Below are 27,856 nucleotides of genomic sequence, written 5' to 3' on the forward strand. Positions count from 1 at the left end.
AGAAAATTAATTATGTTATGGTAGTTATTGGAGAAGGCAATGGCACCCCACTCCAGTACTCTTGCCTGGAAAATCCCATGGATGGAGCAGCCTGGTAGGCTGCAGTCCATGGGGTTGCCAAGAGTTGGACACGACTGAGGGACTTCACTTTCACTTTTCACTTTCATACATTGGAGAAGGAAATGGCAGCCCACTCCAGTGTTCTTGCCTGGAGAATCCCAGGGATGGGGGAGCCTGGTGGGCTGCCGTCTATGGGGTCGCACAGAGTCGGACACGACTGAAGTGACTTAGCAGTATGGTAGTTATAGTCCATTAAATACTATATAACCATAAAAAATTATTTTTAGGAAGTTAGTAATATGGAATAGCTAGTGCTGAAGAGTGAAAAAGCTGAAATCAAAAATTGCTATTATGTACAATCATTACAATCCATATAAAAATGTGTTTGGGAAATATAGACGAAAATTTACTAAAACCTCAACAGAGCATTTGTGCTAGTGAGCAAGACTGTTAGGTAATGTTTCTCCTCTTTTAGTCTTACAATATTTTATGATATTGTAACATAAAGATGACTATAAAAAGATAACATACAAAAAAATGTTATTTCTAAAATAAGTCCCAAAGCAAGAAACATGATAAACTCAGATTAACATCTTAGGTATTTTAATCTAAACTTTAAATGCAAACAGACCAAATTCAAGACAGACAAAGAATTAAATCTTATGTTTTGGGGTAAATTAAGAATTTCTACTAAGACATCACTTGAAATAGAAAGTGTCAGAATTGACTAACATATATACAAACTGGAAATCCTAAAAGGAAAACAAACTGACTTTTGGAGACATTTTCAAGTAGATAACATTTACGTAAAAGCAATCCATTAAATACACTGTCTTCCAAAGCAGACTCTGTTCACCATCTTAAAGTCAAAACTAAAATCCAAAAACCCACTCCATAACCCCCTCATCTAAATTACAGTGTAACTCTTAAAAAGCTATTGAGGGAAAAGATCTGCAGATTTGTACATCTGAAGATCAAACTGATGTTACCATCTGAACCAGCCTAATGTTTTCATTTTGAGAGCCCTGCTTGTATAAAACCAATTTTCAGAATTCAAATTGCCACCCAAAAACAAAAATTTTTTTTCCATTTTCTATACAACTGTATCTCAGAGCCATTCAACCACATTAACACAAGCTTGCCTTCACCCACAATAAGTTCTAAATCATTGAGATTTAAATTAAGTTGCTAATAATATTATACCCATTTTACGTTTTAATTATTAAATTATGTCAGACTGTTTTCTTCTATTTGAGGCTTAGCATGCTTCATCATTCCCTATAAGACAGTTAATAACAATCACGTGGAGAAGCACAGCATGCTTCCCACCACAGATGAACTTTCTCACCATAGAGATTTTCAACTTTGATAAAATCTGTAGCATTCGATAACTACAAACTTTAAATTTTATTACCTTCTCAAATACAGGAACATAGGAAGACACATGAGGTTTGATTATTTCTGCTTCCCAATCTTCATCTCCCATGGTGGCTTCCAGTTCAGTTTTTATAAAAATACAAACATGCACATTTAGGCTCAGTCAGAATCAGAGATCAGAGTTGTACCTTTAAAAGCATAAATCATCTTTTCACACATATACCTCCAAACTACACAATTAACTGTTGTTCCTCCCCAAAAGTTTTTGCAGAAAGGGCAATTAAAGTTTTATTTCTTACCGAGAGATACCATTTATATCCATCCTTTTGGCTCAGACAGTAAAGAATCCGCCTGCAATGCGGGAGACCTGGATTCGATCCCTGGGTTGGGAAGATCCCCTGGAGAAGGGAATGGCTACCCACTCCAGTATTCTGGCCTGGAGAATTCCATGGACTGTATAGTCCATGGGGTCCCAAAGTGTCAGACACTACTGAGCGACTTCCAATTTTTTACCTTAAAAAATTAGTTGAACCGCTTATCTAATCACTCTAGCAACCACCATGTCCCGGTGAAGTTTAGGCTTTTCCCCAAAATCTGTTGATAGAATTTATTTTCTCACCGAAGGGTTCCCAATACGTCTTACTGAATATTAAGAGGGAGGGGAAATTTTTCAGATACTACTCAAGATTTCTCCCTTCAAAACTGGGTACGACGTTTCGCGTGGGGTTTATTTAGTTTCTTTGGTGGGGGAGGGGGAGACTGACCAGGGCTCAAGGCCTTGAAGTTTGGCAGGGAAGGAAGGGGTGATTAGGTGGCCCGAATGTCTCCAACAAACAACTAGTTTCCCGAAAGAGAGTGTATACACGAGTAGTTCTACAACCATCCGTGTTCAGAGAAAAATCTGAACACGGATGGTGTAGTACCAGGTGGTCAAAAATGCTCCTTCACCTTTCCTGCAGGCCTCAACTCCAGATTTCGGACACGCACCGTGCTACTGGACTCTCCGGCAGGAAGCAGAAAGACCCCAAAGGACGGCTTCAAACCCCTACCCACCCCAACAGTTCTTCACTTGGCCCGAAGTCCAGCTACTACTAGGAAGCCCAGAGCGTTGGGACGAAACCCGTACTGGGAAAAGAGCCGGCGGCCCACTCACCTCTCCGCAGCTTGCTCTCCCGGGGTCCTCACAGGCGCTGACGCGGCTTAAACGGCTGCACGTGCAGGACGCAGACTGCGTCTGGTGCGCTGATCCAACAACAAATGGCACCAGGCGACGAGCTCCATCAGCCAATCAGCATCAGGCAGCCATGTCGTCCCGCCCCCATCTCCCGCCTCTCCTACCCTACGCGTTCGCGTTCGAGGCCGCCATCCGCTGACCCATTACGTTCCGGACAGAATGGCCCGTTAGGCCTTGGGGTACACGGCTGACCGTGGGTCACTTTCTCTGGATGCTTGTGCGAGGTCCTCGATCTGGAGAGGCTATAGAATTTTCCTATGTAAGCACTGCAAGTCAAAGTTTAAACTAGAAGAGGAATTAGAACGTCCTCCTACCTACCTCTTTAAGCTTTCTCTCCTTTTTTGCCTACTGCAGTCCCTGGCAGTTGGCCTCTATTTCTGAGGTGCTTGCTTCACATCCAGGGGGTTCCCAGGTACCACAAAGTACGGCTGAGGCCGGGGGCGGTGGTGTATTTATTTTTCTTCCCAGACCGAAGGATGAAACTGTCAGGCCGATACCTAGGAGGCTGTGAAGACAGTAACTTGTCTTACAGAGCTAGAGGTCGAATTCTTTGGGCACCCTCTGATCCAGAAAGAAGTAAATTGTGCTGGTGAAGTTCGTTCATTTGATTTGTGACCCACCTATTTATAGCCCTACTTACTGACCAAACCTAAGGATGTCCGAAGGTACTTCGGACTTCCACTCATCAACCAGTTAGTGTTTGTTCTGTCCCACAAAAAGTCAGGAAAATCTTTCCATATTTTCCCATCCCTCCGAAAGGCGTAACAACAGACCGCTGGAAAAAATACCATTTTTATTTTTGGCTTTATTTTCATCATTTTCCATGCTCTGAATCTTTTAATAAATTCCTAAATAGTTCAGAAATGTAAGTCCCAAAACAGTCTGACACTCAGGCATAGAGGCTGAGGTACTTTATGGAACACTTTATACTTTCCATCTCTAGAACCATCATTATTGGTCTCTTTAATTAAAAATACTTATTTTCTTTGAATCCTTAAAAAGGATTTATTTAGTTAGCAGATTTATTTAGTTAGTTGTCAGACTATTATCAAGGTAAATTATCTTTAAAAGATTACATTTAACAAAAGTGAAACCAGAATATTTTTATAATTTTTATTTTTTCATTTTTAATAATTTCTATTTTTAAACAAAATTTTTACATCATACTCTTGAGGCATCTTATACTTTCAACTGTATATCTATGGGGGAGAGTTACCAACACTCTTTCTGATGCTCTGAATTTGTACACAGTTTCTTCTGATGTATTTTTACTCACTTTGAATTGAATGTTCTTTCAACATTTTTTATGTTGTGGGAAAATATGTATTAAGTGAAAATAACAAGATACGAAATTGTGTAAATAGAATGATAACCAACTAGATTTTTTATTTTAGGAATGGAAAGCTTGGAAATATTTTCTAAAATGAGCATTTATTTTTAAAAACACTTGGCAAACATTATCTGCTGTTAATTCTAGAAGAAATTTTTGTGCTTTCAGGTATTGCAATGAAATAGTTCCTTTATGAAACACTCAATATAATCCTTGAGAGCTCCTGGTTAAGAAAAAGTGCATTCTGATGAGAACTAAAGTTCAGTATTGAGTAAAGGATAAACAATGGATAAAAATCATGCAATTCAAAAATTGAACATAAACAGTGAAAAAAGACAAGCACGGTTTAGTAAACACTTGCTCCTTAATGGGTGTCTCAAGAAAGTCACTTCAGTCGTGTCCGACTCTGTGTGACCCCATAGATGGCAGCTCACCAGGCTCCCCCGTCCCTGGGATTCTCCAGGCAAGAACACTGGAGTGGGTTGCCATTTCCTTCTCCAATGCATGAAAGTGAAAAGTGAAAGTAAATTTGCTCAGTCCTATCCGACTCTTAGCGACCCCATGGATTGCAGCCTACCAGGCTCCTCCATCCATGCGATTTTCCAGGCAAGAGTATTCTATTTTCTTGTTCTCACTAACAGATCCTAAGTTACTGGTAGTAATAAATCACAATGTATGGAAAAGGCATGGATTCATTCATTAGTTAAATAGGCTTTAAATGAGCACCTACTGTATGCCAGGTATTATGCTAAATGTTCCAGGTAAAATTAGCTTCTCAAGGAACATTCTAGTGACAAGAATGGCAATGACCAATGGAATTTAAACCTTAACATTCTTATCTCAAAAGATTCCCTGGAAAGCTTATGTAATGTTTCTCCAAATTCCCTGCTGCTGCTGCTGCTAAGTTGCTTCAGTCGTGTCCGACTCTGTGCGACACCATGGACGGCAGCCCACCAGGCTCCCCCATCCTTGAGATTCTCCAGGCAAGAACACTGGAGTAGGTTGCCAGTTCCTTCTCCACCAAATTCCCTAAATCCCCTATAATAAGGTAGGAGAAGATTTTCCTCAAAGCTGTCTCCCAGTTTGGAATCAATGTAGTTAGTTCAAAGTAATGCATATAAAGATGACTGATAGAGATTTTATGTTCTTAGCATTCTTTCCACATTATTCAAGTAATGATTTTTTAATTGATGTGTACTGTGCCTTGCACCATGTCAACTCTATTAAAAATTCTTTTAATCTACCAGTAGTACGTGGGGCTTCCCTGGTGATTCAGTGGTAAAGAACCTGCTTGCCAATGCGGGAGACATAGGTTCAATCCCTGGGTCCAAAGACTTCCTGGAGAAAGAAATGGCAACCCACTCCAGTACTCTTGCCTGGGAAATCCCATGGACAGAGGAGCCTGGTGGGCTACAGTCTATGGTGTCACTAAAGAGTCAGGCACGACTTACTGACTGAACAACAACAAACAGTACAAAAATGGATTACCTCACGTGGGGGAGAATTAGATGTTCATCTTTAAGTATTATAAATATTGAGAATATTTATATTATGTGCATAAGCATACAATAGGCTAAAAAAAATTAAATACTCCAGGTTGGAGCCCTATAAATCAACACAGAAACAAGGTGGAGTGGGTTATAATGTCTCAGACAGTTAGCGCATCTTGTACTAGTGAAACATCTAAGGAAGAAAGCAACTTGGACAGGGGTTTTCAGCATACCAAGCAGGGTTCAGAGGGGCCAAAATAACTATTTTTCAAGTAATGGCTAAGGCAGTGTTTATGAATGTGTGGTACTCATACCACTGATTTTAGGCAACTCATAGACAATTTTCATTTTGATAGTCATTTTAGTGTATTTATTTAATAGCTTAGTATATATTAGATACATTCATCAGTGCATATGTTGATAATGAACCCTGTTAGAGAAGCTTCGAGGTAACAGGCACCCTCTTACATCACTGTTGGGGATGTTCCACGGCCTAAACCTTGAGGGAAGGGAATTTGACAACATCTAGCAAAATCACATGTGCATTTACCCCTGGATCCTATAATCCTACTTCTAGAATTTATCTCAAAGATACACTAACAAAAATATAAAAGGACAAATCTGCTGTTCATTTGCTCAATTGTGTCCAACTCTGCAACCCCATGGATTGCTGCATGCCAGGCTTCCCTGTCCTTCACCATCTCCTGGAGCTTGCTCAAACTCATGTCCATTGAATCAATGATGCCATCCAACTATCACATCCTCTCCTCTATTCAACTATCATCTCCTTCTCCTCTTGCCTTCAGTCTTTCCCAGCATCAGGGTTTTTTCTAATGAGTCAGCTCTTCATGTCAGGTAGCCAAAGTATTGGACCCTCAGTTCAGCATCAGTCCTTCTAATGAATATTCAGGATTGATTTCATTTACGATTGACTGGTTTGATCTCCTTGAAGCCCAAGGGACTCTCAAAAGTCTTCTCCAACACCACAATTCAAAAGCATGAATTCTTTGGCATTCAGCTTCTTTATAGTCCAACTCTCACATCCATACATGACTACTGGAAAAACCATAGCTTTGACTAGATGGACCTTTGTCAGCAAAGTAATGTGTCTGTTTTTTAATACACTGTCTAGGTTTGTCATGGAGAAGGCAATGGCAACCCACTCCAGTACTCTTGCCTGGAAAATCCCATGGACGGAGCAGCCTGGTAGGCTGCAGTCCATGGGGTCGCTAGGAGTCAGACACGACTGAGTGACTTCACTTTCACTTTTCACTTTCATGCATTGGAGAAGGAAATGGCAACCCACTCCAGTGTTCTTGCCTGGAGAATCCCAGGGACGGGGGAGCCTGGTGGGCTGCTGTCTATGGGGTCGCACAGAGTCGGACATGACTGAAGTGACTTAGCAGCAGCAGCAGCAGGTTTGTCATAACTTTTCTTCCAAGGAGCAAGCGTCTTTTAATTTCATGGCTACATTCACCATCTTAGGTGATTTTGGAGCCTCCCAAAATAAAGTCTGTCACTGTTTCCACAAAGTTATTAACGGCAGAACTAAAAGTTAACCAGAAATAAGCCCAAAATCCTTCAATAGCAGACCGAAACATCCACCCATGTAGTTGAAGGGGCAGAAAACTTTTCCCTTCTTGCTTTGTAGACTTTTTGGCTGGCCCAATAATTAAGCTGACATTAAACAAAAGGAGAAAAACAATTTTAATTTCATACATACAGGAGTCACATAAAAATATGAGACTCAAAGAAGTGACCAGGGGTTTTCTTGGTGGCTCAGTATCAATGTAATGTCCTTCCAGTGCATATTCAGGGTTTATTAACTTTAGGATTGGCTGGTTTGATCTCTTTGCAGTCCAAGGGACTCTCATAGTCTCCTCTAGCACCACAATTTGAAAGCATCAATTCTTCGGTGCTCAGCTTTCCTTATGGTCCAACTCTCACATCCCTACATGATTACTGGAAAAACCATAGTTTTCTACTATATGGACCTTTGTTGGCAAACTGATGTCTCTGCTTTTTTTTAATATGCTATCTAGGTTGTTCACAGCATTTCTTCCAAGGAGCAAGTGTCTTTTGATTTCATGGCTGCAGCCACTGTCTGCAGTGATTTTGGAGCCAAAGAAAAAATCTGGCACTATTTCCATTTTTTCTCCATCTATTTGCCATGAAGTGATGGGAACAGATGCTGTGATCTTTGTTTTTTGAATGTTGCGTCTTAAGCCAGCCTTCTCACTCTCTTCTTTCACCCTCCTCAAGAAGTTCTTTAGTTCCTCTTTACTTTTTGCTATTAGAGTGGTACTATCTGCATATTTGAGGTTGTTGATATTTCTCCAGGCAGTCTCGGTTCTAGTTTATGAGTCATCCAACCTGACATTTCACATGATGTACTCTGCACAGAAGTTATATAAGCAGGATGACAATATAATCCTTGATATTGACATACTCAATTTTGAACCAGTCTTTTGATCCATGTCCAGTTCTAACTGTTGCTTCTTGTCCTGCATACAGGTTTCTCAGGAGACAGGTAAGGTGATCTGGTATCCCCATCTCTTTAAGAATTTTCCAGGTTGTCGTGATCTACACAGTCACAGGCTTTAGTGTAGTCAAGTCTGTTAGGTCAAGTATGCTGGCTTCTATCTAAAGAGATATATCTGCTTATATATTTTTTAATGGAAGGATAAGCCAAAAATTATAAAATGACTAAGAGAGAATAGGTGAAGAAGGAGAAGAATGTCAGACTTCTCTGAATGAGTGGATTTGATTGTGAAACCATGTGATTGTTATACAAAATTATAAAACTAAATCAAATCAAAATTTAAAAAGGCAATCTTTAAAGTTAATGCAAAAAAAACAAATGCACTTAAATGTGTATTTAGTTAGTGGCTTAACCACACAGAAATGTATTTCAAATGCTTTAAAATATAGTAATTTGACCATATGTCCCTAGTGAGATATATCATAAGGCAAACAATACTGCATAAAATCCACCAATTCTGTAGTTCATATTGTCAGTAATAAACTGGTACATAATTAAGTTATTATTGTTTAAGAAGTAAGATTTTTCAGTGTGAGAGAAAAGAAATTGAAAAAGAAAAGCAGAGGTTAAGAAATAACCCTATACTCTCAAATTTGAACTAGAAATATCAGTATGAACTCATGATATATTATCTCCTTAAAAAAAAATAAAAAATTTACAACACAAAGACTTCCTTACTCTGCCCACTAAAAAAACTTAGCAACTATGACAAACCCATCAGCAGTACACATGCTAGCACATAGACTAATGTTGACTTGAAACAAAAACACTGCTAAATATTTCTCCAGCAAAGATTTGTTTATTCAGGATCAGAAGAGAGCTGCAGTTTGGGGTCGGCAGCCATCCCAACCCACATGCAAGCCCTGGCATGGCAAAGGAAGGAGAACACTTTTATAGAAAGGAGAAAGGCTTGTCAAAGTACCTGCCCAATAAGATGGGTTCCTCATAGCTCTAGAGGAGTTCCCCAGGTAGGGATAACCACTTCTAAAAAGACTTTAGCCACAGAAGAGGTAGTCTGTCTTCAAGGAAAGTCTTCAGTCCAGTGCACAAACATAAAGATCATGACTAAAACAAACAGCTCATGGCTTTTCACTGAGTCCTTGTCAGGAAAGGAGTCTTTCCTCTTCCTGTTGGGTTCTATTATCATCACAGGTTACAAGAGCTCCCCCTTCTGGTCTCCCAACTCTACTTAACTGAGGTTTCTGTTCATTAATTTTTTACATCTTCCCCTTTTGATCAGGATTTTTCTCTGAAAGCATTGCTGATCAAGAGTCAGGGTTTCTCGTTTTAACAGCTTTTTGTCCCTCAATGTCACAAAGGACCATTACTGGGCATAGTGTCTCACGTTAGATTGGAAACCCATTAATGTCAAATATGAATAACAAGGAGGGGAAGGAGGGAAGACTGTCAAGCACTTTTTATCTAAAGTCCTGTTATCAAAATAATTATATCAGAGATCTTCTGAAGTATTATGCCATCATCAAAGGTTTGGCAGCAAACTTCCAACAGGCCTGGTCTACATATCTAGGGAAAGTTGTCTCATCAGATGTCATCTGCTTCAATTCTGGAAAATCTTCACTTTCATGTCACCAGACGACGTGCAGTTTCAGTCAGGGTTTGGTGCTTTCTTTAGGTGTAGCTCAGGAATCCAAGAGTTTATTCTTTGGTGTCTGGAGGCACAAAGGTTGTTTGGAGTACTCAATAAAGGGCTTTCCAACAAGACTGGAGAGAATTCTTCTGGATGTATCTTTTCTAATAAATGAAATCTCCAAGTTGCAAGTCATGACACTTAGGGTCTTTGTCCCCCAAGGGTGCCATTTGAAAAGACTGATCTACCAAAACATGGTTATTTTTAATAGAAGCCATTATGCATTTGCAATACTGGAGTTCCTCTCCTTTTATCAGTTGTGCATCAAAAGAAGCAGGAGCCAAGTTCACTGGATATATTGTGACTATATCTAAGAGCTTATAAATTCCAAAAGGAATGGATGTGAGATTTAGAGGAATCATAGCAAGGCTTTAGGCCTCTCTGAATTTTGCCAATTGAATCTTAACAACACCCTTCGTGTGTTAGACTAAACCAGAGGACTAAGGATGGTAAGCACAGTGAAAGTGATATAAAGCCGGCCAAACAGCACAGACTTGTCAAAGTACCTGGCCAATAAGATGGGCTCCTCATAGTTCTAGAAGAGTTCCCCAGGTAGGGGTGATCTTTTTCAAAAGGACTTTAACCACAGAAGAAGTAGTAGTCTGTCTTCAAAGAAAGGCTTCATTCAGTCCAGTGTGAAAACATATAAACCATGTCTAAAACATACTTATATGCATTAGATGGAGGAACTTGTATGAAATCCACCTGCCAGACCTCAGATGGTCCACAATGCAATTTAAATCGTCCAGGATGTAATACAAACCAGCTTCCCAGGTTTGTATTTTGAACAAGTGAGACAAGTGAGGTAGGCACTTTTTGCAGCCTTGTTGTTTCCCCACCAGTATTGATTCATGAAGGCTATTATTTTGTCAGTATACTAATTGTTTAATTCATATATAGTAGTGAAGAGTGGGAATTTTAGACTCTTCAGCAGGACTGGATTATTATTTGGTCCAAACCACAGTTTTTAAATAACGAACACTTAAAATTTTACTTCCACTGGAAGAAGGAAGCCATGTTGTTTCCACATTCTGAAATCATGAACTACTTCAAAAACATGTCTACTAACGGTATAAATATTGGCAGTTTTGTCCTTGACTAAAGTACAAGCCCATGTAAGAGCATATAATTTAGTGTATTGGGCTGAAGTAGTTATGGATAAAGATGCTGCCTCAACAACATCAAAAAGAATTGTTACAGCATACCCAACACAATATTTTCCATTGTCACCTTTCAAATAAGAACCATCAGTAAATCATGAGAAAGAAATATTACACAGTGGAATTTCCTTTAGATCATTATAAGAATTCAGGGGGTGATCCATCAGTATTAAGCAGTCATGAGGTACTTGATGAGTGACAGAGAGAAGAGAAATAATCAGGCTAAGGTTATTACAAGGTAAAAGAGTTATGTGAAGGACAGTTAACCAAAGTACTTCACCGGAGTTGAGGCAGCTGTCTGAGGAATGTTGAATGTGATGGGAATTCTGCTGTGTGTGTGTGCTTAGTCATGTCCAACTCTTTGCAGCCCCATGGACTATAGCCCCCCCCGCCAGGCTCCTCTGTCCATGAAACTTTCGACACAAGAATACTGGAGGGGTGGTCACTTCCTACTTTAGGGGCTCTTCCCGACCTAGAGATCGAACCTCCGTCTCTTGCATCTCCTGTACTGGCAAGCAGATTCTTTACAACTAGTGCCACCTGGAAGCCCTGAGCTGCTGCTGCCTCAGCGGATATGCATAATTTTGTAACAATCTAAACACTAAAAGATGATGCTGTGAAAGTGCCAATATGCCAGCAAATTTGGAAAACTCAGCAGTGGGCACAGGACTGGAAAAGGTCAGCTTTCATTCCAATACAAAAAAAAGGCAATGCCAAAGAATGCTCAAACTACCGCACAATTGCACTCATCTCACATGCTAGTAAACACGGCAACATCTGTCAGATGCCATGTGAACCAGCTTGAGATACTTCACAGTTTTAACATTAGATCAAGCTAATTCTTTTGGCTAACATCACATCTTTGGAAAATTGACTTTGCAACAGTTGCTATGATCTCAAGTAAGTGTCGTGCAAAATCCAGTGTGGGACAGGACATGAAGATAGTGATGTCCCATCTGATTTCCAGGTTTGTGCAGTTACACAGTGCCCAATAGGTATACACACCCAATTAGTAAGCAATTGTGGTTCTTTAAAAATAAAATAAAATAGTTTTCTTTTAATTGACATATCTATTTAAATGGTTAAAATTGTTAGGGCATAAACACATATTACCTTGTTTGGACCTAACTACTTAGTAAATGGAAACAAGGACACTGAGAAAAATTTACTCAGACACTAAAGGTGACATGAACCTCTGATCTAGCAGATGATCATCAATGGCTGCTGCTGCTGCTGCTGCTAAGTCACTTTAGTTGTGTCCGACTCTGTTCTACCCCATAGACGGCAGCCCACGAGGCGCCCCTGTCCCTGGGATTCTCCAGGCAAGAACACTGGAGTGGGTTGCCATTTCCTTCTCCAATGCATGAAAGTGAAAAGTGAAAGTGAAGTCACTCAGTCATGTCCAACTCTTAGCAACCCCATGGACTGCAGCCTACCAGGCTGCTCCATCCATGGGGTTTTCCAGGCAAGAGTACTGTAGTGGGTTGCCATTGCTTTCTCCGTATCAAAGAATGGTGAAAAGCTAAAGGAGAATTTTGAAAGAGAAAATATTTGAGCCCACTGAGTAGTTTAATATCGCAAATGAGACTTCCAGAAATGTGCTTCCTAATATGATAGGAAGTACACAATACCACTTATAAAGAATTGATTTTAAAAATCAAGCTTAAATATGATCAAGCTTCTAGACTTAACTGCCATTGTTCAGTTGCTAAGTCATGTCTGACTCTTTGTGACCCCATATACTGCAGCATGCCAGGCTCCTTTGTCCTCCACTGTCTCCCAGAGTTTGCTGAAACTCATGTCCACTGAGTAGGTGATGCTATCTAATAACAATCTCATTCTCTGCTGCCCTCTTCTCCTTTTGCCTTCAATCTTTCCCAGCATCAGGGTCTTTTTCAAGGAGATTTAACTACCAGTCAGCTAATTCTATAAAGTCTGCCTTCCTTGTTGCATGATCACTCCATTCCATTAGCTTGGTGGTCAACTAGTAATTTAGCAGAGATGTCTTTATTAAATGCCTAGAAGCAAAAAATAAAAATAAACAAGGTTCAAAAAAACTCTTCCAGTGCTTGCCAATTAGTTGTGTCATTGGGGCACTCCTTCAATGCTTAGTTAGATACTTTACAGTTCTGCAGTAGTCTTCACTTCCTCCTTGCACCAACTCTAAAAGTCAACCAGAAGTGAGAGCTTAGGTCGACAGGGTATTCTCAGGTCTTTTCTGAGTATGTGTCTAGACCAAGGCAGGCATGTGGCCTTCTAGATTTCCCAGAATAAGAGGAAGCTTTTCAAAACCCTTATTCCCCAAGTATCTGTTCCCCCAGCCTCTTCCTTCCCAGGCTTTTGGCCTGCTTATTGTTTGTCTCATCTGTTATACTGTACCCTTATGGCAGTGGCTAGTATATTTTAAATCCTTTTGACAAACACTGCCTAGGAAGCTAGCTGCCTCAGTCCTGGGGAGGCTCCAGGACAGCCTTGAGCCAAACCTTTAGGGAACCACCAGATAGGTCAAAACACACAATTACAACTCTTTTTCTCTTTCTCTTTTTTTTTTTTTTTTTTTGCCCTCACAGCACTGCCTGTGGGATCTTAGCTCCTTTACCAGCAATTGAACAAGGGCTCTCAGAAGTAAAAGCAGGGACTCCTTAGCACTGGACTGCTGTGGAATCCTTTAGATTCAGGTCCGTGTTGCCCTCTGTGTTACCGTCAACCTAAGCCAGGAATGTGGGCTGCTGTCTTCAAGGCCACAGACAAGCTGGAGATGATCATACAGCTCTCTTGCCAAAATTTAGCAGTCTCTCCTTAAGCGTTCCCCTGGTTGCTGTAATTTTTCTTTATTAGATTCCAGAGTACCCAAAAAAGTTGATTCTGACAGTTTTGCCAGCTTATTCATTGCTTTTATGGGAGGGACAATTTTCAAGTTCCCTATTCAGCTATCTTTGCTGATGTCATTCTATACCATTTCCTTTTACACTTCTCAGCCTTGCCTAAAAATATTTTCTCAGCTTGAAAAGCAGAGAAAAAAAGAACATTTTGCTATCACTGGAGTTATCAAAAGAAATGTACTGTTGATCTGAAGAATGTAATGTTGATCTAAAGAGCAATTGCAAAAGTTTTTAAATAAGGATACCATTAGTAAAATAACTTTTATCTACCTTAAAGGCAAGGAGGGCATGGCAACCCACTCCAGTATTCTTGCCCAGAGGATCTTATGGTCAGGGAAGCCTGGCGGGCTTCAGTCCATAGGGTCACAAAGAATCAGACGCTATTGAAGTGACTTAGCATGCACCTTAAAGGCAACATTCATCACATCACCTGCCTTGTATTTGTCAAACCCTCAATACCAGAGGCAGTGTTTGAGAGCACAGATTTTGGAATAAGACCTTAGTCTGATTTCCAGCTCTTCTGCTGCTTAATAGTTGTTGTGCCTTGGGTAACTCACTTAAATTCTCTAGGATGGCTTCCTTATTTGTAAAATAGGGGTAATATACACTTCTAGAATCATGGTAAAGACTTAAAGAGATATTGAATGTGAGGGTACAGTGGATAATGATCCAACTGTCAATGCAGGGGACACAGTTTCAATCCCTGGTCAGGGAAGATTCCACATGCCGCAGAGCAACTAAGCCCATGCACCACAACTTCTGAGACCAAGCGCCACAAATACTGAAGCCAGCGCACCTAGAGCCTGTCCTCCACAACAAGAGAAGCCACCACAATGAAAAGCCTCTGCAACGAAGAGTAGCCCTGCTCTCCACAACTAGAGAAAGCCCGCACAGCAACAAAGATCCAGCAAAGCCAAAAATAATAAAAGAAAATATTTTTAAAAGATATTTTGCATGTAAAATGCTTGGCACTCAGTATTAGATATTTGTTAAATTTGGGTTATTTCATTTTCCATTAACATATTACATTGTTGTATTTATCCTGGTTGTTTTGCTTCCAAAAAAAAAAAAAAAAAAGTCACTGGCTTCCTGTATAAGAAGAGCTTAGGTATCACCATATGCTTTTCAGAAGGCTTACCTTAAGCTGACTTTTAATAACAAGCACATTAATTTTACTTAGTTATATGTTTATTTGGGGTGGCTCTGGGAGAAAGTTAGGGATGGGGAGAGGGTGCTTAAAATCCTCCCAAATCCCCTTTCCGGCTAGTGAGTAATTTGCCAACACGTTAAAAATTAAAAAAAAAAAAAAAAAAAAAAGAAAAAGCCTAAGTGTCTAGACAAGGAAGGAAAAGTGCCAATCCAACAATTTTCTTTTTTCAAGCCAGCTTCCCTTGGTATCCATAGGGTTCAAGCACGTGATGAGACTACAGAGCATCAGCCAGAACATCCTGAGATAAGAGACAGTGGGAAGTCTGCCCTAGATGGAAATATCACATCAGCCCTTTCTCAGTGGCCTCCGGGGTGGTACCGACTGCAGGAGATCGCGTCCCTCCGCTTCGACGCCTTAAGGGCCTCGGACAGACAAGAGACTCCAGCGCGGACGTCAGGCGGCTGGGGGAAGCGATTTGCCTAACCGGGTCACCGGTCTTTCTGAAGCCCAAGCCCAAGCAAAAGCCGAAGCTGAAGAGGAAGGGTTGGGCTCTGCGGCGGGAGGCGTGTTGGCTGTCGCAGAGCCCTCTGGGAGTTGTAGTCCGCGAAGGCGGGAGGTTTGACTGCGGCTGCCGGCTTGGTGCTCTTAGAACTCCATCCCCCGCCGGCCCCCGCGACCTAGGCCTTTGCCTTTTCCTGTCCAGGGGACAAGAAGCCTCGCTGTGGCAAGTTGAGAAGCTTGGGGAAGGGGTGTCCTCCTTCCCGCCAAACGCTCTGAGTTTCTGGGCTTGGCCTGCTCAGGTAGAGCACGTTGCGGGTTTTGCAAACTCACCTCCGGGGAAGTAGCGGAGGGAACAGGGGAGAAGCGGCCTGAACGACTGAGCTTGCATCGGAGCGGGCTGTCACCCGGGGAAGTTCTTTGGTGAAACGCGCCGGAAAGGTGGCTTCTTGCGGGAGCGGTGAGGCCAAAGCTGGGGCCCGTGGAGTCCTGTCCGGAGGGCCGGCGCGCGCTCCTGCAGGGTTCGGGTGCGAGCAAAGCAGGGGACTCAGTCCGTGGCTGGGAGAACTCGAGGGGCTGTGGGAGTCGTGTCTGCCCAGGCCTTAAGGAAAAGGCATGGTTACAGTGGGTGAACACCCAGGTGAGAAGAGGGAGGCGGAGAATTGGCAGAATTATAGGAATGGGAGTAGGAGAGAGCTGGGGGGCGGGGGGGGGGGGAGGAAACCCCTTTGATGCCTTGATGCGGTCCTAACCTCAGATGGCGGGGGCGAGGGGTGGGGAGTGAGGGCTATCCCAGTAAGTCCTTGTCACTCTTCTCCCCAACCCCCACCCCCGGCTCGATTGTGAGAGCTAGTGCCCTGATAGTAGGTGGCTTGACATCTTCCTGTCTTAGAATAACAGCTAGAAGGGGACTTTGAGAGTTGCTATCAACTGCGTTGAGACTTTCCAGATGAGGAAAGTCAGGCCCACCGAGATGAAGAAATTGACTCGCTCACCACCAGACAACCAGTTATTGACCAGCTTGACTGAAACCTAATTTTCATGACTCTCAAGCCTTCCCTTAATCTATTGGTGCGATCAGTAGATTAGCAAACTCTAACCTGTTCCCCCTTCGTTTATCTTTTTACTCTGTCATATGCAAGGTAACCAGGCAACCCCTGAAGGGAAAGAAAGGCTTTAAACTCCAATGCGTGAGTGCAAAGTCTGCTTCACTCGTTTCAGACTCTGCGACCCTATGGGCCGTAACCTGCCAGGCTCCTCTCTCCATGGGATTCTGCAGGCAAGAATACTGGAGTGGGTTGTCATGCCCTTCCCTCTCTTGGATTGTCCGGCGGGTTCCTTACCACTAGGGCCACCTGGGAAGCCGTTAAACTTTTCAATAGGTTAAAGAAATCTTATTTTAACTTGAACAAAATCTCCTTGCATCACAAACATCTACAAACTTCATGTTAAGATGACAGATCGGTAGCAAACTAAAATGTAACCAATAGATTCTTTGACTGGAAGAAAAATAAAGTTCACCTTTCCCACTGTGTGCCCACTAGAGCTCTGAGAACCTTTAGGGTTAGATTTCTTCTCTCAATCTTAAATGCTGCATATCTTAGTTACATACATAAAAGTAGTTGCTGTTCATTGTGATTTTCATAATAACCTGAATAGTTACAATAAAGGATAAACAGCATAGGAGGATGGGAATGCATGAATTACAAATTAAAATAATGATTTATAGTTTTTTTTTTTTAAGGAGAGATGACCATAAAAGTAAAAAAAAAAAAAAAAAATCATTAAGAGGTTAAAAATCTCTACCAGGCCAGCGTTTTATAATACACTTAAATTTAAGTCCTTTACCAGTATTCTCTCTTTCTTCCTCCCTAAACATAACTTTAGAGCATTTATAATAGCGTTCCCTATTGTAGAAGGAGAGGTTCTTTGGTGCTACTGCATTGTTTTAACTGGTAATTTCTTTATTAAACTACATTCTCTTCCAGCACTGTCAGATTTACACCTCTTGAAGGATTTGTTGATCTAACTGTCACATTAGAATTTAAATATTATAGCTCCTGTCAGTTGACCATTAAGCAATTCATAAGGAAGAGGTTTGGATAAATCCAAACTGGACTTTATAGAAGTTATAGACTTACGATACATAGAAGAACATACATATACATAACAAAACTGCTTTTACCAGGCTGCCTTTTTAATGATATGATTCCATTTGCCTTTTTTTTTTTTAATCTTTATTGAATTTGTTACAATATTGCTTTGTTTTATGTTTTGCTTTTTGGTCCACAAGGCATGTGGGATCTTAGTTCCCTGAGGAGGGTTCAAACCTGCACCCCCTGCATTGGAAGGCAAAGTCTTAACCACTGGACCACCAGGGAAGTCCCCTCCATTTGCTTTTTTAAAAAATATTTATTTATTTGTTTGGCTGCATCAGGTCTTAATTGCGGCATGTGGGATGTTTTAGTTGTGGCATGTGGAATCTAATTCCATGACCAGGGATCGAACCCAGGCCTCTTGCATTGGGAACACAGATTCTCAGCCACTGGACCAATGGTAAAGTCCCCCATTTGCTTTTATATTGGCATGCTGGATAGGTGTGTAAACTATGACCAAACTTGGCCCACTGCCAAATGTATTTATTTTTTATGTAGTTTTACTGGAATATAGCCATGCTTACTCATTTATATATTGTCTTTAGTGCTACAAGGCAAAGTTGAATAGTTGCACAGACTGTATGGCTGGCAAGGCCTAAAATATTTACTATCTGGTCATTTACAGAAAAAAAAAATTATCAACCCCCAGCCTGGTAAACTGAATATAAATGTACTATCTAAAACTCTACCATATGCATAAGTATTAGTTAGTAGTAATTCTCACTCATAAATACTTACATGGTGGGTTCATAATCCACTTCTTTGGGCAAAAGCCAGTGCCTGTTATTGCAGATTGTTGCTAGCATCTTGGCATATATATTGAGTTGGCCAGTATATTGGGTTTTATGTAAGGTGCTGTAGTAGTGCTTTGTTGTTTTTAACTTCATTTAAAACAGTTCTGTTAAGATTGTATTGTAACAGCTGTCATATCAGTGTGCATTAAAAAAAAATTCATCAAAATTGGTGAATTTTTGTGTAGCTTTTTAAATATTGAAGATGGAAGGAAAAAAGCAACATTTTTGGCATTTTATGCTTTATTATTTCAAGAAAGGTAAAAAGGCAACTGAAACACAAAAAGGGACTTGTGCAGTGTGTAGAGAAGGTGGCATGACTGATCAAATGTGACAAAAAATGGTTTGTGGTTTGTACTGGAGATTTCTTTCTTTATTTATGGCTGTGCTAGGTCTTTGTTGCTGTGTGGGCTTTCCTGTAGTTGCAGAGAGGAGGGGCTGCTGTCTAGTTCCAATGCATGGGCTTCTCATTGCGGTGCTTCTCTTGTTGTGGAACACAGGCTCTAGGGTGCACGGGCTTCAGTAGTTGCAGCACATGGGCTCAGCGGTTGTACCTCCCAGCCTTTAGAGCACAGTCTTGGTAGTTGCCCAGTGGCACGGGAACTCTTCCCAGACCAGGGGTCAAACCTGTGTCCCCTGCATTGGCAGGTGGCCTCTTTAATCATTGAGCCATCAAGGAAGTACGGTACTGGAGATTTCTTGCTGGATGATGTTCTTTGGTCAGGTAGACCAGTTGAAGTTGAGAGTGATCAAATCGAGACACTAATTGAGAACAGTCAACTTTATATCATGAGGGAAATAGCCAACATACTCAGAATATCCAAATCAAGCATTGAAAATCATTTGTACCAGCTTGGTTGTGTTAATTGCTTTGATGTTTGGGTTCCATGTTAGTTAAGCAAAAAAAACCTTGACCATATTTCTGCATTCAATTCTCTATTTAATGAAAATTCCATTTTTAAAACAAATTGTGATGGGCAATAAAAATTGGATACCATACAGTAATGTGGAATGGAAGAGATCATGGGGCAAGTGAAATGAATTACCAAAGGTTGATCTCCATTCAGAGAACATGATGTTGTGTATATGGTGGGATTGGAAGGGAGGTCTCTACTATGAGCTCCTTCTGGAAAACAGAACTATTAATTCCAGCAAGTACTGCTCCCCATTTGACCAACTGAAAGCAGCACTCAAAGAAAAGAATCTGGTATTAGTCAACAGAAAACACATAGTCTTCCATTAAGATAGCGCAAGACTGCATATTTCTCTGATGACCAGACAAAAACTGTTACAGCTTGGCTGGGAAGGTCTGATTCATCCACGGTATTCACCAGACACTGCATCTTCAGATTTCCATTTATTTCAGTCCTTCCAAAATTCTTTTAATGGAAAATTTTCAATTCCCTGGAAGATTGTAAGAAGCACCTGAGACAGTTTCTTGCTCAAAAAGATAAACAGTTTTGGGAAGATGGAATTGTAAAATTGCCTGAAAAATGTCAGAAGGTAGTGGAAAAAAATGGTGAATATTGTTGTTCAGTCACTAAGTTGTGTCCCACTGTTTGCAACCCCTTGGACCCCTGGGCAGCAGCATGCCTGGCATCCCTGTTCTTCACTATTTCCTGGAGTTTCCTCAAGCTCATGTCCATTGAGTCTGTGATGCCATCTAACTATCTCATCCTCTGCTGCCCCTTCTCCTCCTGCCTTCAGACTTTCCCAGCAACAGGGTCTTTTTCGCGATGAGTCAGCTCTTTGCATCAGGTGGCCAGAGTATTGGAGCTTCAGCTTCACCATCAGTCCTTTCAATGAATGTTCAGGGTTGATTTCCTTTAGGATTGACTGGTTTGATCTCCTTCCTGTCCGAGGGACTCTCAAGAGTGTTCTCCAGCACCACAATTGAAAACATCAGTTCATTGGCACTCAGCCTTATCTATGATCCAACTCTCACATCCGTGCATGAATATTGCAAAGACCATAGCTTTGACTATATGGACCTTTGTTGGTAAAATGATGTCCCTGCTTTTTAATATGCTGTCTAGGTTTGTCATAGCTTTCCTTCCAAGGAACAAATATCTTAATTTTGTGGCTGCAATCACAGTCCGCAGTGATTTTGCAGCCCAAGGAAATAAAATCTGCCGCTGCATCTACTTTTTCCCCATCTACTTGCCATGAAGTGATGAGACCAGATGCCATGATCTTCGTTTTTTGAATGTTGAGCTTTCAGCCAGCTTTTTCATTTCCTTTTTTTTTCACCTTCCTCAAAAGACTGTTTAGTTCCTCTTCACTTTCTGTTATTAGAGTAGTTTCATCTGCATATTGGTGAATATGTTGTCCAATAAAGTTCTTGATGAAAAATGTGTCTTCTGTTTTTGCTTTAAAACTTCAGGAACTTTTTGGCCAACCCAGTACTATAAATTTGCTTTCTCAAAGAATTGTGAAAGGAAGTTTCTGAACCTGGAGTGGAAAGGACTGACATTCTTTGAAATATGGTGATGCTCACAGTTAATACCTTTTAAAAGACGTTACAGGAGCTTCCTTTTGTTGTTCTCTATGTTCTTTTTATAGAGATAATGTTTCAGCATAGGTATTAGCAAGCAAGTTATGAATAAGCTGTTTTTGTCTTGAGACCCCATACTAAAAGCAATCTTAAGTGATTAAGGGCTCATTATTAAATGACTTATCTTTGACATTAATCTTGCATCTGGGACTTTGTTTTAAAGGTCAGAGGACTGAATGAAATAGAAGTGAGTATGTCTGTTTATGTCATTTTGTGTATTTAATTTCCTGGATTAGTGTTAGTCTGTGACAAAAATAATACTTTGGAATATTTAACAGTTTAGTCAATCATTGATAGCACTATCCTGTGTTACCATCTAAGTAATATTAGCTATGAAACTCCAGTTCACCTCTCAACCTAATTCATCAGATTTTAAGATATAGTTCTCATCAAGACTTTCAAAAAAGATATTAAATTTCCTTTGAGACAGCTTTCTGGGGGAGTTTAAAGTTGAGGCAACTGAAAATTATCAATTTTCTTACAATTCTTCATATTTTTTTGAATATTATAAATCTCTGAAAGGCACTGGGAACTTTGAATTTGAACTTTGAACTCATTCATGATTTATTTTAAATCATTGAAATAATCAGTCCTTCATATTTTCCTCAACCGTGATTACTACTTTTTGTTAAGGCTGACTGAAATTTAAGAACCTTTCTAGATTTTCCTCTTTTCTGATTTCCTAACATTCAGTAATCAGTGAAAGTATCATCTCTGGGAGTTAAAAGAATCCTGTTTGTCAATTCAGCCCATCCTAGTTTAGTTTAGGAACCAATACAGTAGAGAGCATTGGTTAGCAAAGTAAGTCAGAAGTGTAACCCTGTATTTCCACCATTGTTTAAGCAGGTAACTTTTTTCCCTGCTCTGACTTGGTTATTAACTTTTCCTCTGTTTCACTGCTGCTAGAAGGATTATTGCTGCCTAAGGAAATACCTAGGGCTTCTCTGGTGACTCAGACAGTAAATATTCTGTCTGCAATACGGGAGACTCAGGTTGGATACTGGATTGGGATGATCCCCTGGAGGAGAAAATGGCTACCTACTCCAGTATTCTTGCCTGGAGAATTCCATGGGCAGAGGAACCTGGTGAGCTATAGTACATGGGGTCACAAAGAGTCAGATATAGTAAGGAAATGCCTAGGGTTTCCCTGGTAGCTCAGATAGTAAAGAATCTGCCTTCAACATAAGAGACCTAAATTTAATCCCTGGATTGGGGTGATCCCATGGAGAAGAGAATGGCTACCCACTCCAGTATTCTTGCCTGGAGAATTCCATGTGCAGAGGAGCCTGGTGAGCTATAGTCCATGGGGTCACAAAGAGTCAGATATGATTGAGCGACTAACACCTACTTACTTACTAAGGAAATATCTAGAGTTTCCCTGTGGCTCAGTGGTTACAAATCCGCCTGCCAATGCAGGAGACCCAGGTTCAGCCCCTTGGTCAGGAAGATCCCTTGGAGAAGGAAATAGCAAACCACTCCAATATTCTTGCCTGGGAAATCCCATGAGCAGAGGAGCCTATTGGACTACTGTCCATTGGGTCACAAAAAAGTCAGACACAACTCAGCAACTAAACAACAAAGTGTTCCATTGTACGTATATACCACATCTTCTTTATCCATTCATTCATCTGTTGATGGACACGGGTTGCTTCCATGTCTTAGCAGTTATAAGTAATGCTGCTCTAACCATTGGGGTACCTGTATCTTTTTGAATTAACTTTTTTTTTTTTTCCCAGATATATACCCAGAAGTGGAATTGATGAGTCATATGGTAGTTCTTTTTTAGTTTTTCTGAGAAATAGCCATACTGTTTTCCACAGTGGTTGCACCAATTTACATTCCCACCAACAGTGTATAAGGGTTCCCTTATATCCACATACTCACCAAGACTTGTTATTTCTTACCTTTTTGATGATAACCATTCTAATGGGTGTAAGGTGATGTCTAATTGTGGTTTTGAATTTCCCTGATGATTAATGATATTGAGCATCTTTTCCTGTGCTTGTTGGCCATCTGTATGACTTCTTTATAAAATGTCTATTCAGGTCTTCCGCCCATTTTTAAATTGGGTTATTTGGTTTTTTTCATTGAGTTGTATGAGCTGTTTATATATTTTGAATTTTGACCCCTTATCAGTCATACCATTAGCAAATATTTTCTCCCATTTAGTACACTGCCTGTTTTGCCACTGGTTTCCTTCGTGTTCTGCAAAAGCTTTTAAGTCTGATTAGGTCATATTTATTTTTGCTTTTATTTCTTTTGCTTTAGCATTTGTTGTTCAGTTGCTCAGCCATGTCCAACTCTTTGTGACCCCATGGACTGCAGCATGCCAAGCTTCCCTGTCCTTCACCACCTCCCCAAGTTTGCTCAAACTCATGTCAGTTGATTCAGTGATGCTATCCAGCCGTCTTGTCCTCTGTCATCCCCTTCTCCTTGCTTTAGCATACAGATTAAAAAATCCTGTGATTTATGTTAGCATGTTCTGCTTATGTTTTCCTCCAGGAGTTTTATAGTTTCCAATCTTATATTAGGTCTTTAATCCATTTTGAGTTTATTTTTGTATTTGGTGTGAGAAAATGTTCTAATTTTGTTCTTTTACATGTAGTTGTCCAGTTTTCTGAGCACCACTTTTTGAAAAAACTCTTTTCTCCATTGTATATTCTTGCCCCCTTTGTCATAGATTAATTGACTAAAAGTGCATGGGTGTATTTCTGTTCTTTCTATCCTGTTTATTTGGTCTATTTGTCTGTTTTTGTGCCTATGTCATAGTTTTGATTTTTATTATTGTTTGTTTTTATAGCTTTGTAGTATAGTCTGATGTCAAAGAATATTATTCTTTTAACTCTGTTCTCTTTCTCAAGATTATTTTGTCTATTCAGGGTCTTTTGTATTTCCATACAAATTTTAAAATTATTTTTCTCTAGTTCTGTGAGAAAGGCCCTTGGTATTTTAATAGTGATTGCACTGAATCTGTAGATTGCCTTGGGTAGTATGGTCATTTTAGCAGTATTAATTCTAACCCATGAACATGGTATATCTTTTCATTTATTTGTGTCATTTTCAATTTCTTTCATCAGTGTCTTGTAGTTTTCCAAGTACAGGTCTTTTGCCTCCTTAGATAAGTTCATTTCTAGATTTTTTATTCTTTTTTGATGCAGTGGTACATGGACTTATTTTCTTAATTTCTCTTTTGAGTAATTCATTATTGGTGTGTAAAATTAACAACAGATTTCTGTATATTAATTTTGTATACTGCAGCTTTACTGAATTCATCAATGATATCTGGTGGTTTTCTGGTGGCAGTGTAGGATTTTCTGTATATAATGGAGCTTCCTTTATAGGTTATTATCCTTTTCCCCTTTGCTACCTTTAACATTTTTTCTTTGTGATTCACTTCTGACAGTTTTTTGATGTTATTTTTTATGGCTTTATTGGGTTTTCATTGCTGCATGGGCTTTCGCTAGCTGCAGTGAGCATGAACTACTCTCTAGTTGTGGTACAAGGGCTTCTCATCACTGTGGCATGCATGCCTGGGCACGTGGGGTTCAGTGGTTGTGGCTTCCAGAATAGAGCAGAGTCTCAATAGTTGTGGCCCACAAGCTTGGTAGCCCTTTGGCATGTGGGATCTTCCTGGATCAGGGATGGAACCCATGTCTCGTGCATTGGCAGACAGATTCTTTACCACTGAGCCACCAGGGAAGCCCCTTTTGACAGTTTTAATATAATGCGTATTAGAGAAGATCTTTTTGCATTGAGGTAATTAGATGTTCTCCTAGCTTCATAGCCTTGTATATCCAGTTCTTATCACAGGCTTGGGAAATTCTCAGCTATTATTTCTTTAAATAAACTCTGTTCCCTTCTCTCTTTTCTAGGATACCCAATGTCCTAATGTTGTCCTCCCTAAAAGAGTCAGTCAGGTCTTGTAGAGTTTTGTGATTTAAAAAAATATCTTATTTCTCTTCCTCTCCTACTGGTATTATTTCTAGATTTCTATCTTCAAGCCTGCCGATTCTGTCTTTTATCCAGTCTGCTCTATTTCCATTGCTTTGTAATTCATTCTTCATTTCATTTACTGAATTCTTCAGCTCTAGAATTTTCATTTCTTTCTATTTTTAGAGTTTAAATCTCTTTGTTAAAGTATTACTTCTGTTCATTAATTTTATTCCTAAGCTCATTGAATCTGCCTTTCTGAGTTTTCTTATAGTTTGTTGAGTTTCTTCCTGACAAATATTTTGAATCTGTTTCAGTTAGGTCATAATATTTCATTACTTTACATTTATTTTCTGGAGAATTGTCATTTTGTAGTGCAGTGTTACTATGATTCATGGTGCCTGATGAGCTGTTTCTCCACAGACAAATTTCAAGTGGCAAACACCTTTTTTGCTTGATTATAACAGATTTATTAGATTAGAAATTAGAGGCCTTTCTTCTGTTTTCCAGCAAGTGGTGCACAATCTTTTGCTTTCTCTTACCTGAACTACCTATAGTTGTATTTGAATCTTCACTGTCCATCCTCCATCACCTCTGTTAGCAGTGTTACCCTGGGCACTCATTTTTGCGTCTTGTGCCTCCTGGGTTGTTGGTGCCTTGCCTTCTCTATAGCTGGGATGGTGGTCTCTTACATCATATCCAGGGTCTCCTGAATTACAGGCTCTGCCGTTGCAGGGGGAGGGAGAAGAGAGAGAAGAGCCAGGATTGCAGGGCACCTATGCTGGGTGCAGTGTTGTAAGTTTCTCTGTCTTGGCCTCTGTGTTCATGGAGTCGTGTGCCCACCTCCCCTGCTGCCCGCCAGTCTTTTGGGGCTGCAATCTCGGCTGCTAGAGCTGGAGGGCTAGGATTACAGGCACCACCACCACTCTTCTCTTGGTTTCTCCCTCCCTCTGTTCCCCCCTCTTCTATATATTCTATCTAGTCTGCTCACTCTTAGATGTAAAGATGTGTGGAACTCTCCAGCATCCTAGTGTGTTGGGTGGAGGCAGTTTTATTGTGTTACAGATGTTTTACTGGTTGTACTTTGAAGGGAAAAGATAAAGGTAGCTTTTTATTCCACCATGTTGCCAGCATCCTCTCTTCAACTTTTAAATACATCCATTGAGTTTAAAATTTGGGCTATTATGCTTTGTTTTATAATTTTTTTATTTGTTGTTATTTATCGGTGCCTAAGCTTTCACTCTGGTTCTTTTCAAACATGCTGTTACTTTTTGAAAATATCCACTTTTTCCTTTATTTGTTTAAAGGTAGGAAGCATAATTGTTTTATAATCTTATTCTGATAATAAGAATGTGGTTGAAACCTTTGTGAAACTATTTCTGCTGTTGCTTCTGGTTCTCACTAATAGCATTTTGTTTCTTTATATGCTGGTTTATTTTTGACAGTGTACTGTTCATTGTTCTTGAAAAATTGTTTGCAAGTCTCTTTTGAGGGCTAGGATCAGTGTTTTCTGGATCCTCAAAGAAAAGATTTACATTGGCTTCAGCCAGTTACCTCTAAGCTCTACCAAGCAAGTAACCTGAAATTATGTTCACAGCTTTAAGTGTTCTTTGATCACCTTGCAAATCCATAAGGTACAGTTTGTAGTATATAATATTTCCCTCTATGCAGACACACACACAGACACATACAAACACACACACAGGCTATGGTCAGTGTCAAGAAAACTTGTTTGCGATTCTCTTGTGAGGGAGTGAGGCACTTTTCAGTTCAGTTCAGTCACTCAGTCATGTCCAACTCTTTGTGACCCCATGCACTGCAGCACACCAGGCCTCCCTTTCCATCACCAACTCCCGGAGTTTACCTAAACTCATGTCCATTGAGTCAGTGATGCCATCCAACCATCTCATCCTTTGTCGTCCCTTTCTCCTCCTGCCTTCAATCTTTCCCAGCATCAGGGTCTTTTACAATGAGTCAGCTCTTTGCATCAGGTGGCCAAAATACTGTAGTTTCAGCTTCAGCATCAGTCCTTCCAATGAACACCCAGGACTGATCTCCTTTAGGATGGACTAGTTGGATCTCCTTGCAGTCCAAGGGACTCAAGAGTCTTCTCCAATACCACAGTTCAAAAGCATCAATTCTTCAGCGCTCAGCTTTTTTTACAGTCCAACTTTCACATCCATACATGACTACTGGAAAAACCATAGCCTTGACTAGATGGACCTTTATTGGCAAAGTAATGTCTCTGCTTTTTAATATGCTGTCTAGGTTGGTCATAACTTTCCTTCCAAGGAGTAAGGATCTTTTAATTTCATGACTGCTGTCACCATCTGCAGTGATTCTGAAACCCAAGAAAATAAAGTCAGCCACTGTTTCTCTATCTATTTGCCATGAAGTGATGGGACCAGATGCCATGATCTTAGTTTTCTGAATGTTGAGCTTTAAGGCAACTTTTTCACTCTCCTCTTTCACTTTCTTGAAGAGGCTCTTTAATTCCTCTTCACTTTCTGCCATAAAGGTGGTGTCATGTGCATATCTGAGGTTATTGATATTTCTCCCGGCAATCTTGATTCCAGCTTGTGCTTCATCCAGCCCAGCATTTCTCACAATGTGCATATAAATTAAATAAGCAAGGTGATAATATACAGCCTTGATGTATTCCTTTTCCTATTTGGAACCAGTCTGTTGTTCCATGTCTAATTCTAACTGTTGCTTCCTGATCTGCATACAGATTTCTCAAGAGGCAGGTCAGGTGGTCTGGTATTCCCATCTCTTGAAGAGTTTTCCAGTTTATTGTGATCCACACAGTCAAAGGCTTTGGCATAGTCAATCAAGCAGAAATAGATGTTTTTCTGAAACTTTCTTCCTTAGTGATCCAGCTGGATGTTGGCAATTTGATCTCTGGTTCCTCTGCCTTTTCTAAAATCAGCTTGAACATCTGAAAGTTCACGGTTCACATATTGTTGAAGGCTGACTTGGAGAATTTTGAGCATTACTTTGCTAGCATGTGAGTTCAGTGCAATTGTGCAGTAGTTTGAACATTCTTTGGCATTA

The 27,856-nt window shown here is 40.3% G+C and overlaps 2 protein-coding genes across 7 annotated transcripts in view; one reads left to right on the plus strand and one right to left on the minus strand.

Moving 5' to 3' along the window:
• The window catches only part of DDX4 (DEAD-box helicase 4), a 72,704-nt gene extending 69,528 nt beyond the window's left edge, over positions 1 to 3,176 (minus strand). The window contains exons 1-3 of the mRNA XM_069556515.1: positions 2,990 to 3,176; positions 2,591 to 2,913; positions 1,475 to 1,551 (exon numbers count right to left, since the gene is read on the minus strand). Coding sequence (XP_069412616.1) covers positions 1,475 to 1,546 — 72 coding nt within the window. The 5' untranslated portion in view covers positions 1,547 to 1,551; positions 2,591 to 2,913; positions 2,990 to 3,176. The remainder of the gene's footprint in view (positions 1 to 1,474; positions 1,552 to 2,590; positions 2,914 to 2,989) is intronic.
• An 11,902-nt stretch (positions 3,177 to 15,078) lies between these two features.
• Positions 15,079 to 27,856, plus strand: part of SLC38A9 (solute carrier family 38 member 9) — a 95,981-nt gene continuing 83,203 nt past the window's right edge. The window contains exon 1 of one of the 6 annotated variants that reach the window (XM_069556520.1): positions 15,079 to 16,011. The gene's annotated coding sequence lies outside the window, so the exon portion shown is untranslated. The remainder of the gene's footprint in view (positions 16,012 to 27,856) is intronic. The other 5 variants (XM_069556519.1, XM_069556517.1, XM_069556521.1 and 2 more) reach the window with 5 other exon arrangements.

This window comes from Ovis canadensis, chromosome 16 (genome assembly GCF_042477335.2).
Source record: "Ovis canadensis isolate MfBH-ARS-UI-01 breed Bighorn chromosome 16, ARS-UI_OviCan_v2, whole genome shotgun sequence".
NCBI classification, from domain to species: Eukaryota; Metazoa; Chordata; class Mammalia; order Artiodactyla; family Bovidae; genus Ovis; species Ovis canadensis.